At 36.4% G+C, this 14,977-nt stretch overlaps 1 protein-coding gene across 1 annotated transcript; it reads right to left on the bottom strand.

The window, feature by feature from the left end:
* Positions 1-1,159: 1,159 nt before the first annotated feature.
* Positions 1,160-8,322, bottom strand: LOC110446339 (otolin-1-A-like). The gene is made up of 6 exons (XM_021491453.1): positions 8,307-8,322; positions 7,873-7,962; positions 6,974-7,045; positions 5,938-6,036; positions 1,692-1,760; positions 1,160-1,551 (listed from the first exon to the last, which is right to left on the bottom strand). The coding sequence occupies exons 1-6, from the start codon at positions 8,320-8,322 to the stop codon at positions 1,160-1,162; spliced, it is 738 nt and encodes a 245-aa protein (XP_021347128.1).
* Positions 8,323-14,977: the final 6,655 nt, after the last annotated feature.

The following is a 14,977-nucleotide window of genomic DNA, read 5'->3' as shown; positions in this document are numbered from 1 at the left end:
TATGGTTACCTGTTTATTTCTTGATGCAGTTACACTTCGTCTAAAAATGCATCCGTTATATGTGCGTGGGTGAGTCAAGTTAGGACGCACGGCACGGAATCCAGACCGGGGTTCCGGTACGGAAAGAGTAGGTTAGTCTTGCTCCTTCTGGTGCTAATCTATTATATCTCATCTCATTATACTTTTCATTCTCCCTGGAAAGAATGTTGTCTGTTCAGGTCATTAAAGGTCGTGTCCCTATTTGTATAATGTACGCATGTATACATGTGTGCCGTAAGCGGTGATTTGATGATTTCCTCGTTACGATAATGCAGTTGGCTGTTATACAGGGTTTAACGTCCTATCAACAGCTAGGGTCATTTAAGGACGGACTTTTATTTGTGTTGTGTATTCGTGATAGTGCAGAATTATTTCCGACACTTTAGAGTGAGAACTCAATAATTAACTATTCCAAAGGCACTGTATAATTCTACCCTGTCATATACTGCCAAGTAGTACACGATGTGCATTTTCAATTAGTGTAGTCTTTCACTGGTCTTCATTTTATGCTGAAAGACACTTATTATGCTTACTGCGTAACGGAAACCAATGGTGATAAGAGAGATGGTTATGGAAGTTGTAAAACAAACTTGTGGGGTCCATTATGATGACGACAGAAAAATGTCTCGCTGAGTGACAAATAAAACTACTTTTAACATCGTTTCAGAAAAGAATCACAACGCTTCAGTTGTTAGAGCAATTTCACTGGGTGCAACCATGTCTATGTTATAACATGTCAGCAAGACAGCATTTTAAATGAGCTCTTAATGGCCTTATCATCTGTTGACACTATCGGTTCATAACTTAGCCGTTGTGATGATGCAAACTGCCCGACGCATTTCTCTGTCCTGATTACTATGTCTCGATCATACGAGACGATGTTGTAATCAAGAATTGCACGCTGTTTTACATGGATATGTGTTATTAATCGATATAGATGACTTTAATAAATAAAATGATACCCGCATCAGCTTGCTTTTTTGATCGATACAAATTATCAACATTCAACATTCCTTATTGCTAAAAACGCTTTTATTTTGTAAGTCCTTTGTTTGAAAAGGAACAGAAAAGAACGTATCTACTAATTATCTGATTGTCAACATATATCTGTTATAAATGTTCATATCGAATACAGTAAATGTCCAGAGAATGAAGAAGATGCCCCCAACGAGGCTCCATGTGAGAACATACTTGGAGTGACATCGACAACATCGTTGATATTTAGTTGAAGGATAATTGTTGCACAGCCACTATTCGAAAAAATGCCTGCACTAACTTGTAAATATGCACGATTTTGTCCATTTACTGTAAGCTGTGACTTTATATAACGACTCTGATTCACCTCTGTCGACCATGTGAACACGTACAAACCTGCAATAGTACATGTGAAACGACCAGTTTCTTTGTTATAGGCGCCTCCAACGTTCGTATATACCATATTGAATATGATAGATCTGCTATCGTGCATATCGGGCTGTTGAATGACTCCAGCAGTGAATGCAATCGTTGTATCTTGAACAAAAACAAAGTGTGCTTGTCAAATATATTTAGTAAAACATTGAATATGATACACTAAGTAGTACTCATTGCTATATAAAGAAGGGTATATATGTAACCAGATAAACAGTCAGTGCAATCTCTACATAACTTACCGACTGCGCGTTGATAAGGCTCGCCCTTTTGTCCCTTAGGTCCTACAATTCCTTTGGCGCCGGGGATTCCTGTTAAGATAAATTACACATAACGTATAAACGTTCCGAATCAGGAGAATACCGACAAACGGAACAATATATGTAATTTAAAACATATGGAAGTAATAGCCGGGTTTCTTCTTTACCTGTAATCAATGGTAAAATGTCAATATTATATTATTAATATATTCATAATGGCCAATCAACAAATAGGGTATTAGGACCGACAAGCCACGCTGATGGAAATGAAACAAACGACGAAGAAAAAGACAACACATTAATTGCGTGACAATGCTTATTTATGTAATTTTGATGAGAAAAACAGTTTTCAGGTAGATGAGAATTGGAAAGATATTTACTGTTTTGATAAGATTTAACGTGTTTAACTGTAAATGGTTCCTGACATGCTTTCCTGTTTTAGGCTGGTGTTTTAGTTTCGATATAGAAATGGTAATGTAATTATAATGACCTATTGATTCCAATTATTTTGCTATAGTTGTGTGGTCTCAAAAGGCACCAAAATCTCAGTACGCACAATTGCGCGATTTAAAAATCATCCATTGTGGGCTAAACCCGCACACACAATTATGTGCGATATGGTAAGATTGGTTAATCATCAATGCGGGATAAAAAGGAAATCCGGAACGCTCGAATGCATCGTATACTTATTTAAGATACAATTGGTATAATTTGCACTTTTTCTAATTTTGAAATGCATGATACGCATTATTACAATAACTGCAAAAGTCAATAATGAGGTTGTATTAGCTACAGCACTAATACACGTACATTGTTAATTGCTTGGATAATTGGCAGTTGTAACATACAACTTAACACTACCTGTGTTTATTTTGTATGTTAGGCCTTGGATAGAAATTTCACAGACCTTTCACGATTGACTGCTGATTCAAAAATGTACCCTTTACCTGGTAGTTAACCGGTAACTGATAACAGGTTAGGCTGTTTTGTTAACATTGTACCTGCGTGTACACTACGTTCATGTATATGATCGTATACATGTCGTTTCAAAACAATTTTGGTACATGATGTGTCATTTACTGAGGGATAAAAAGTTTATCATGTTGTTCTGACTGAAATATGGTAACTTGCATAAATAAAGTAAGATAGAAGTTTAGATACGAAATAATGTTTAATCACATGTCATTCATTAATATATGTCAACCATAATAACTGTCAATTAACTATGCGACAGCTACCGCACAGTTTCTCATCGTGTGCATACTGCACACCATGCCATGTGCTACCCACAAATGTACATTGACCTTACAAAATATATTACGAGCGGGAGAAACTAAATAAAATGAAGTTGAAGTTTTAAGTCAACAGGTGGTAGAATAAATAAACCACCTTGGTAGCGCGTTTTGCCTTTTCAATACCTCACCGGGTGGTTTGATTTTGATTTTGTTTAACGTCCTATTAACCGCTTAGGTCATTAAGCACTAGTTTTGAGTTTGACATACACGTAACAGTGAAATGATTGTAGTACTTCAACTCTCCTTCTCTTTGATGTTCGGGAAGCTACTATATTTGTTTATGTAACAAAAACAGCTGTTTCCTCTCAGGCGCTTTAAATAATTCCCAATCCCTAAAGCTGGGACAAAGTCCATGAAGTTTTAAAGAATGATTCGTATTAACACTACTTAAAAAAAACTGTGTTTCTATTTCTTTGACCAAGGTCATAGTTTGTCATACTCATTCGGTTCTTTTGCAAGCATTATCCATATTCTCCTTAGTTTAATAATAGGGCTATTTTGGTCGATTTCCCATTATAATTTTACATACTACCAGCGGTTTTCATTTTCCACATTTGATTTGTTTCAATCAACAAAATCATAGTACGTGTTATTGTGTATTGGTTTGTATACTTCTTCAATATTTGGACAACCATGGTCAACATAGACACTGATCTTTTCAGATAAATCTACAGTTTTGGCTGCCGATTAAAGTCGCATAAAATAACGTCTCTAAAAACAGTATCATCAACGCGATAAAATAAACTTCATACCCTGGACAATGGGCCGGAAGGGCCTGAAATAGACGACCGGATATTAGACCTACAGTTTACATCGGTATAGTACAGATTGAGGCAGGTAAGGTAGAGGGGAGATTGATAAGTAATCAAATCGCTGTCAGGGCTACAAAAAGGAAGTACGTGACAAGTGGATATAGTCCTATTCTCCTGTATCCATTGTAATGATGGTTGGTCTCGCTGTATCATTATTTACATTTCCTGATCTCGAGATTTTGACAGGCATTAATACAATTATATAGCATTTTCAAACTGGTATAATGTTTCAAATAACGAAATGGGCTACCAGTGATAACAAGAATCTGTGTATATAAATTATGTCCGTCTATGAGGCACAATCGACACGATGAACTAGGGGGCATATATGTTAATCTAGAAATATTTTTTTTAAGTGTTTTGTTCTATTGCTTAAAAGTTTGCTTATTCCGCTGCTGCAACGACCAAGGGCTTTTTCAGGTAAAATTGAGTTATAAGATATCATAGCAATATCTAACCCGATCGTTCCACCTGTGTTTATCCCCCGTTACGTTTCAGTTTATCAAAGAATTTCTGTATCATAGGCATTGATACAATTGTATAGCATTTTCAGACTAAAAACTGGTATAATGTTTCAAATAACGAAATGGGCTACCAGTGATAACAAGAATCTGTGTATATAGATTATGTCCGTCTATGAGGCACAATCGACACGATGAACTAGGGGGCATATATGTTAATCTAGAAATATTTTTTTAAGTTTTTTGTTCTATTGTTAGATATCATAGCAATATCTAACCCGATCGTTCCACCTGTGTTTATTCCCCGTTACGTTTCAGTTTATCAAAGAATTACTGTATCATAAGAACGCTTCCACACAGTATCAGGATGCAGGGTGCAAATATGTACATGCAGAAGACTTTATCTTTAAATGATAAACTTTCAATTTCCTCCCTTCTATTTTTTACCCGTTGTCAGAATAGTGTGACCGGGCGGAATGCTGTGCTGGGTGACTTCGGCATGGTATTTCAGTGAGATAGCACTATAAAAATCACAAGGAGGCAAGCACACCAACATACCCTGTATCCTGCAAACAGACACGCAAGCACGCATACACTACACACATGGAGGCACGTCCTTAAATGACCTTAGCAGTTAATAGGACGTTAACAAAACAAAACAAAGCAAAACCTTTCATTTTAAGGCTAACTACAAATGTTGTTGTGACCTAATAGAATGAAAGAGGAATGGAGCTGTGCAAGAGGATTATCAAGATCGGTTTTATTTAACACATCGTTAGTGTTCTATGGAGTGTAACACTAACAGCAACGGCTTGTAAACTGGTGTTTAGCTGTATAGTTCTAAGAGGGATTTCATTATAGACTACTATAACAACTTCATAAGTTTCCATATCGCTATCGGGTTCAAACATCAACATTTTAGTATTCCCTTCAATTTACATTTGCTAACTTTTAATAACTGTTTCCCAAAATACAGAAAACTGGAGGAAACAATTCTGCCGTATTCTTTATATTCCTTATTAACATACAACCGTTATCCGTACAAACGAAAACTACACATAAGTAGTATAGTATTTATCGACATGTATGGTAACAATATCCTTCCTTTGATTTGGAAAACACCAACTTATAATTTTTACGGCTCGTCAACACAGAAGGGCTCATTTGAAAGTTACATTGTTATTCATTATTGAGATAGAATGAATAAAAACATTTAAGAATATTTGAACGAGTTGATTGAATTATTTTGTTCATTTCAAGGTTTTGGCTCCTCAGAACAGCTCAGATTAAATGAAGACCATGCATCCACAGATGTTTGGCACCAAGTTAGAATGCCGTCTCTCTGAAATTTCAGTTTCACACTGTAGCATGTAGACAATGGACTAACGTATTGAATGAGAAGATAGGGGAGAAAATACAAGACAGAGATCCAGGTTATGAAAGTTCAGAGTGATGGAACCTAAAAGTGGCCCTGGGGAGATATCATTAAATGTGGACACAGTCTTCCTTGGACATTGGAGCTGTTACAAGGTTTCAAAACTCTCTGAACAAACATATGAAAACACAGTGAAAACTAACTTTCATTTCTCATTTTTTCCTTAGTTAAAAGATTGTATAATAATATTAATATATATAATTGACACATGAGTATACTGGTTACCTTCGTCCCCTTTTGGTCCGGTTGTTCCCTTGTCCCCTTTAAGTCCGTGCAGTCCAATCGCCCCAGCGTCCCCTTTAAGGCCACGATCCCCTTTCTCACCTATAATTATACACAGATGCTGGATGTGATAAGCTGGTTATTTTCCTCCTGGACTTGTATATCATGACAGACAATAAATACATTTGCCTCAAAAAAAATATAAACGTAATTTTCCTGTAAGTGTTAATGTATTTTTTAAATTATCTTCAACAACAAAACATTCGTTTCTTATACTTATTACCAACGTTTCAACTATAAAAAGTAAGAACAAACTACTCATATCTGACAACCGCAATAAGTGATCATTGAAACAATCCATCATTCAGTTTTGCAAATAGAAGTTTTTTGTTCTCTTAATAAAACATTACTCTCTTTCAATGGATTTATACCAAATTGTTAGCATGGTGACATTAAGTCTCTTTTACGTTAACTGGTATATGCATCCCTTGCTCGCAAGTACTGCTTCAGATATGTGTGGAAACTTTAACCGACACGACTGTGTCAACAGAGGCTTGGATAATAAGGTCACAAAATCTTAATTCAAACGCTGAATTCACTTGAAGTTTATATAAATTGTTCGAAATGCAGTGTAACCAATCCAAAACTACCTCAAACGCGAATGACTCTTTCGTTATGTTAGATATGTAACATTTTTTATAAAAATGATGGTGCTCATTCTAACTTATTTTAATTGAATTATATATTTTAGCAAGCCTCGTGAGCCTCAAACATGCCTAAATACGAGTATAACCAGTCCAATAGGTGGAATTTCACTCGAGATATGAGGGGTTATTTTGAAAAGTTTAACCAACATATAACCAATCCTTCTTAATGACATCAAGGTTAAGCGAAAGAATGTAAATATTTTTCATTAGATTGTTTGCCATTAAGGGAATAAAATATATTATATAATATAAGCATTAAACCTATGCCGATTACAATGACCGTGTATTAATAAAATATAAATGTATTATTGTGTTGATTAAGATATACTAACCATCGACCCCGTCGTCCCCATTGAAACCCGGAATCCCTGGATCTCCTTTAACGCCGCGATCACCTGCTTGACCTAATAAAGTATGCGTATACACTTTAACAATGATTGGTTGTTTTTGACATTTTGATGTAAAATTACAAAAGATATATATTGATATCTTTGAACGCTTTAACGTCAACCAACCAGATTTGTACATAAATAGGAAAAGCTTCAAATAGTGCACACTGATATTCAATGTGTGTACGTTCCATAGTTAAGGTTTTTACCAACATGTCTACCATTTTGTTTTTGGCGACAATTAATAGTATACAACGACCTCAAAGTAAAGATGTCAGAAAAACAGAAAGATACGACGTACGTCGACGATGAGAGGGTTAATTGAATGCCTTTTTAAATGTTGACTTTTTGCATATATGACAATAGTAGTTTAGTATTGCGTTTATAAAATCAATATATTTCGTTGCAATTTGCAATCATCTGATTAAAATGAAAAAATGTTTCATAATCACTGATATTGAGTAACAGTTTGTGTACTAATCGGATGAAATGGATGAAATGGATAAACTCTCACTCCGAGTTAGGCGTTCTATTTTTAAGAAATTAAATGACTAGTATTAAACTTTTGCTGAAAATAAGCCACCATGGGCAATGCTTGTCAAGAATCAATAAATCTCGAGATACAAGATCTGGAACTTTAAATATCAATGGAAAACTGTCAAAATTGTACTAATTGGGGTGCCGTCACATTAGATTTAGTTCGATTTATACAATTCGCTTTTTCGTATTATGTGTTTGCCAACATAAACAAAGTTTATCTGCAATAAGTTCACGCCTGAAATTTGACCGCTACTTACAAAGAATACACCTGACCTACATAACAGGATCTCTTGGTTACTGACCGTCTATTCCATCAGTGCCGTTATAGCCATTCTGTCCTCTCGGCCCCGGTGATCCAGTGTCACCTTTATCCCCTTTTAGACACGTACAGACTAAAGAAAAAAATCAAATTGTTTGATAGCTTTAGTTAAGTGTCACAGTTATCCTCTTTAGGACACATACACAGTAAACAAAACAATCAAATTGGTTTGTTATAGTTTTTATGTTCGTCATGGAGGACACATGATTACGAGTCTTTCGTATGGATGGCAAGTTACGTTGGGCATTGCTTAGCCCGGTCAAAGAAACAAAGGTCCATTTCAATCTCACCTCACCAAAATGTCATGTCCGTGTGAAAGATACTAATTTTCATTTCATAAGTACAAAAAGACTGATCAACACAGTAGCAACATTATGACAGAAAACAATCGGATGATATTTTGGAAATGATACTCACGTGAGTTGGTCTGCATATTGGAAACAGCTGTTCTAGTTTTGGAAAAATGGTGATTGGTGGGCTGTCCGACTGGTTCGTCATTTTCTTTTACTTCAGGTGAAACAGTCCTGTCCTGCTTATGTCTGCATCATAGTAAATGTACGCTTTTGGTGTAGCATTTTCGTGATCCATGTAGCTGATGATATATGAGAGTGATGTTTATTGGTTATAGTTTCTTTATAAACAGTAAATATCCTTTGTTTTTAACCTTACCTTACCCTTTAAGCATCAAAAAAAATATTTGCGTACTCAAGTGACTCCTAGAGCTACTTTGGTGTTGTGGAGGTTGTTGTGCTTGAGAGCTGGTCAACATCGAGAAAAGACAATGAATGAAATACTGTAATTATTCTCGAAGCTTACGTAATCGATAAGTCCGTTGCTTGTTAAACTTGCTCTTGCTTACACTATAAATGTTCAACAACATACAAATATGTATATTTTTTTAACTTATATAATGACCATTGATAAATCGTTTACATGTACTACACGAAGTAACAAGAGAATAAATTATACATTAAACAGCATAGAATTATATCGTATGACGTTTTGTTCCCCTCGATAAAAATCGTTTTACACTTTGAAGAAAGGTATTTGTGTTATACTGACAACAAACATCTTAGCTATAAAGGATAAATTTAAGTGACCACACCTCCTGCAATTTCAGCACTTCATTACAATGCAATAGAATAGCATGGTTATACATAATGCTCGGCATGATTATCTTAGGACCATCATGTACATTCAAGGACCAAATAAAGCCTAGTGTTTGCACAATTAACCTAATATACAGATCAAGTACACCGATACCTTCTGATCAGATATGCAGGTTTTCTGGACAAGAAAAATATAAAATGAAGCTTAGTTTTACAAAATGCAATGTAATTTTCCAACCACCTCGGACTGGTTTCCAAGCTAAGTTAATGTAAAGGTGTATCATCAAGGTATAGTTACGGAAACAATTAAACTTATAAATTAAAGCCAGCAAAAGGCCCTTTATGTCAGTATTATATTACAAAATACTAATAATGCAAGATGAAATGTTTGCGGTACATGTAATAAGTATGTATGTGTTGATAACAATCACTATCACATACCTTAGAAAGCTCAACTCCACCAACAATGCAGAATATTTACGCTCGAGTTCCTTGTGTTCTTTTTGAAGGACTCCAAACTCGGTTACTATTTTTTGAACCACAGTTTGTAAAGGTATATTATTATTTTGTAAATTCTTGTGGGTTTCGTCAGTTTGGGTATTCACTGCATCAACTAGAGATAATAACCCTAAGCAGAGCATAACTACCTCCATGTTGAATATACCAAGGCAAGTGTGATGTGTTCAAAAAACATATAGTAACACGGGACGTTTTCAACGATTACGTGAAGTTGACCTCTAACCTATCTATATATCTATTTATCTATCTCTGTTTGTTTGTATTTGGTTAAGCGTCATCGTAAAAGCAAGGGCTATACGAGGACGAATGCCTAGGCACAAACCGCCGAAAGAAACGAGAGGAGAATAAGAAAGTTGGTTCTATTTCTCTAAGGTTCCTTAAGCAGAAGGGAGATGAACACTCGATTCCCAATCCTTGCCGTTCTTTGTATGCCTAGATATATTCCTACTGTCGTCTGCTGATAGCAAAGGTGAAGGCCGTTATCGACCTCAGTACTATACATTGTTATTGATCATAAGTGTGGATATATACCGAAGACATCAAAAGCATTTGATTGACGCGTTTGATTTCAGGATTTGACCTAGCTATAATTATGTACAAACGTGTTTGTCGACATCGGCAAATTTCTACCCATAATGGCTGAGTTTGGAAAATATATGTTGGGCAGATTTCCCATATAACAGTATGCAAGTTGTTAATCAATAATAAAGAATACATATTTTGATTAAATATACAAACTTTATGTCTACTTTATAAGTGCGATACATTGATTGTAAGGAAACACTTATCCCAACTATATTGAAACGTAGGGGATCTCGTAACAGTGTGTCATATCAAGATGATATGTAGCAGGGCAGGTTGACTGCAAAAAATAGCGAGGTCTATATGAGAACGGTGTGACATTTCAATATGTTTCAAAACAAGGGACATTGGATTGTACCAAAAATGCCACTGATAAGCAAAGCAACCCCTTGTGGTGATGTTATTTGACTTAGAGAATGACAAGCGATCCAAACATCTGTGTACACTCTTCTCTAATGACCTACGCTATCATCGAGATAACGATAAACGGTATTTACTCACGAGTCAAGTAGGCAGCAGATAGCATGATAAACCTTTTTGTAATGTAAAGGTATCAAGCTACATTGCAGACGGATAAGATACTCAACAACACCTAGAGAATGTGCTATGTGCGTACTTATAAACATGCTGACTGGTATTCACCGATGACCTCGATCGTTCATCGAGGAAACTTAAGTATGTTATCATGAGTGTTTTGTTTCGGTGAGTTATCTAAGGTCATTGCAGAGTTAGGTCATGTTGTTACGGGCCACGTAAGTGAACATTAGGCATTTCAAATTCATTGATAAACCTGGCAGAGTATTTCGAGCAGTCCACAGTGACTCTATTCCAGCCAAACTTTGGTATCAAAACATTCTGCCATTAGGCCATGTATCGCTCATTCGAAGATTGAAGCATTTATGGCAAAATATTCTCATTAAATAAATACTATATAACAAGTATTTCCCCGTTTTGGCTCTATCACAACACCGAAGGGGAATTTTGTTTACCGCAGGAAAATTTTCTTAATACTTCTGTCAAAATGTTCTATCGTTATCAACAGCGGGCTCCCATTACGTAGGGAAAGGCACCGTTCTCCCTGCAAACACCCAGATGGGTCATTCATGCAATCTTATTTATTGAAAAACAAAGGCCACCATCAATACAGAGCATGTCACGAACGGTAAACAATAGGTATTAGATTTGCATTTACCTTCAATTAAAAAAATATTTCTACCATTCTAGATTAACCGAACACTGATTTATATTCCAAACATTATAACTAACCATAGCAAATTTTAATATACATGTGAACAGATTGACACTTGTGTTTTATAGGTTCGTGTGTTTGATGCCATTCCTTGAACATATTTTATCGAACATGTATTATTATACCTCTACTTTATTTACTCTATATAAAAGTAATTGGTTAAATCGAATATATCCCTACTTTTGCCTGACTGTGTTTTAGTCCTTTGTGTTAGTCTGGGAACTAAAACACACCTACACTCGGGTGTTTCCGCCGAGCCAATCAGGCGAGAGGTGGGCGGAACTTGATACCGAACTCGGAAGAGACGCGCGAGGTGGGCGGAGCTTGATATCGAACTCGGAAACAATTGGCTCCATTGCAATCAAAAGGGTAGTTGAGACGTGAAGCTATACAGCTTATGGTTTAGAAATATGTTTTAGTTAAAACCATCTCTCTAGTGTGTGTATCGGTATAATAAAACGGTTAAAGTATGAGGTTGAGGGATATAGCAAGTTTCTGGTGTCCCTGAACCATGCCTATTTCCCTCGGCTTCGTCTCGGGAAATAGACCTGGTCTAGGAACACCAGAAACTTACTATATCCCTCAACCCCATACTCTATCTGTATATCAAAGTCTCTTATGACCACTACTCTGTACCTCACTTTTGGCCTAAGTGTTAAAAATTCGCCTTTTAGAGAAAGGCAGTGGGTTCCGTGTCCATCCCTTCACATACCAAAGGGCTACTATTCCCTGCTGGGTATTGCTCCCGACCTGCAAGTGTGAGGTGGGTCCATACATGTATGATGTAAGAATTGTACCTGCTGCCCCCATTTCATGATCGTAAGAGGCGACTAAATTTGGGATCTTATCTTTTCTCTTCTTTCTAAACAACTTTCTTCTTCTTAATGTCTCCCTTGACCAAGCCTCGCTTTTGGCCTTTAGTTGAACGATCGCCCCTGTGAGGAAGGGCTTTGGATTCTGTCCTCTGGCCGAGACATAGCAGAGTCTGTAAAAATGGCAGTTTTACTCCTGCTTAACGCTCAGCGATTTAGGAGTGGGACGACTGGTTCAGTATAATGTGACCGTGTGGGGCGTCCTGCTGGGTGTCTTCGGCAGTATGTTTCATTGTGGTAGCACGATAAAGTCGGCATCAGTTCCGGGCTATCACAAAGAGACAAACACGAACATATCGCAGCCTCTCCAAAATTCACACGCATACACCACACGGCATGGATCTTGCACACAGGGGAGGCCGTCCTTAAATGACCATAGCTATTGATAGGACGTTAAACAATACTAAACAAACAAACAAACAAGCAAGTGTGAGGTGAGATTGATTTACAAGAAAAATATATCGGCATTTTAAACTGCCACCTAGTTATAATTAATCCAAACTACCAATGGCAGAATGTTATCACCTTCTGGGCCCCTGCTTCTCCTCTGCTCATGTGGGGCACATCCATCACTTACAGAACGATATATAAACATTGCACAAGGATGTTCTTTTTCGAAGCAGGTGCACTCTTTGCATACATATTCCAAGATGAAACCCATTTCTGGGTCTCGCATTTCCCTGTCCATTCTTTCATTTAAAGAGTAGCCTTTTCAAACTTACAACTTCTTCCCCTTTTGGGCCCACCCCGCCATCCTATGGGTGGCACCGTCTGGGCGAGTTATTCATGTGTACAACATTAAACCCCTCTCGCAATAAATGCTTCATACACGCCGTTTTAAGCGTTTAAACGAAAACTTAACAACATGAGGATGAATAATGGATTAACACAGAAATACGGTGGCTCTTCTAGATAAGTGAACTTAAAACACTAAATTGCGTTTGTGTTGTTTTTCTATAGATATTTTAGCGGTAGGACTGCTTTGGCCCCGCTTTGTAATCTTAACATAACTCATGTTGTGTTGTTGCAACTTTTTACTCTAGACCACTCCCACCTCTCTCAGGGCTCTTGTACCGATATTTGAACTTTTGAAATATTGATCCTATGGCTAGTTATGGAAGTATTTAATGGTACTGACAATGGATACCCGGTTGTATTCGTTCTGGAAGCCCGGCATTTGTCAGCTGTAATAGCTATTAACAACTTACTCGTCAGTCTATATCTAGGACAATACTGCACTTAAACCAACTAATTGAGACAAAGATACATAATGGAAGTAGTTCTACACATGTAGGATAAGCCAGAATTGGAAAGTTGCTTGATCTTTGTGTTTCAGTGAGTAAAACGTTTGTTCGCAGTAACAAGTCCATGGTAACGATTGATATTATTAAGATCGTTCTTAATTATAGTCTCCGTCGTGCGACCTTTTTTATGGAAACACTCCTGGAGTATAACCAGAACAAGAAACCTAGTTTGTTTTTTGCGATCAAGATAAGGAATGCTATTATGTATGTTTAAAACACTGACACTTACATTTACCTATATATTTCATATATTTTCTGGTATCTCTAAAAGCACTTGTGGTTATTGTTATCAGTGAAATGTGACTTGGTAGAAAGTAAAGATAGCATCACAATACCCGGCGATAAAAGGTATATATGTTACAACGACACAACATCCGAGGCAAACAAATGTTATCTTTGACCATAATCAAGTATGCAGGTGATTTATTTACGCCTACACACCCGTATGTCAGCTCCTAATACATTGTAAGGACCGTCCGTTGAAAGTGCACACAGGTCGTTTAAACAATATTAAGTCACTCCTCAACTATTGTGTTGATCTACCATTATATTTTTCATTTGTTTAATTCGTTAAAACACTAAACGTCTTATGAATAAACATGTGACATTTCTGGAGAGAACAAATAGTTTGTGAGAAGCGATTATAAATTTTATAAAGGCTTATTAATATTGTTATTTAATCAGTATGAACGTTACCTCTCTGTTACGGTAGCGTAAAATTGACTCTGATGACGATATTACTGCTTGCACGAGATTCCATTCATTCTTTGCTATCTTTAGTGTCTTTTTAAAAGTCTCAACTGCAATTGTACACTGTTCTAGTACATGATTTTTTAAATAATTGGATTTGGAATATAACAATGATTTTTTTATTTCCGAAGTCAAACCCACATTGATTTTGATAAGCTTTGTCATATCAAATGGGTTGCGGCAAATTAACATAGTTACAAACCTGTAAGAACTGCTCTATGAAACCAATCATATCAAACAAACTAGTTATTATACAAACTAATACTAAAACAATAAAGAACAGAGCGAAATAAACTTAAAATAACTACAGAATTGACCTGAAGCCAGTTATGTCAAAAATATCCATAACCTGAAAGGCCACCACCGAGTACATGTGGTAATCCAGGATCTTGTGCATACAAACCAATAAAACCCATGTCAGATGATACGGTAGAAGTGATGTTTTTATAAAGTTAAACTCAACCAATCCCCTACCAATCGCATAGCACAGCAATTGTTGTATTCCCTTTGTCTGTGTAAAATATTACAATAAATGCCTAATTATTTTCGTAAAGTTGATAAGTTCATAAAAAATATTTATGTTCAGGCCTTACCGCGTTGGATACAAAAAGTTCATTATTGGCACAAAACCGTTGTTCTTTAGAAGTTCAAAAAAGACTTCACACACATTTAAAGCAATTCAAAAGTTAAAGTTGGTAAACAG

The sequence above is a fragment of the Mizuhopecten yessoensis genome, unplaced genomic scaffold, assembly GCF_002113885.1.
Source record: "Mizuhopecten yessoensis strain PY_sf001 unplaced genomic scaffold, ASM211388v2 scaffold2671, whole genome shotgun sequence".
Classification (NCBI taxonomy): domain Eukaryota; kingdom Metazoa; phylum Mollusca; class Bivalvia; order Pectinida; family Pectinidae; genus Mizuhopecten; species Mizuhopecten yessoensis.
The sequence above is the reverse complement of the archived record's forward strand: the minus strand, read 5'-3'. Positions and strand labels throughout refer to the sequence as shown.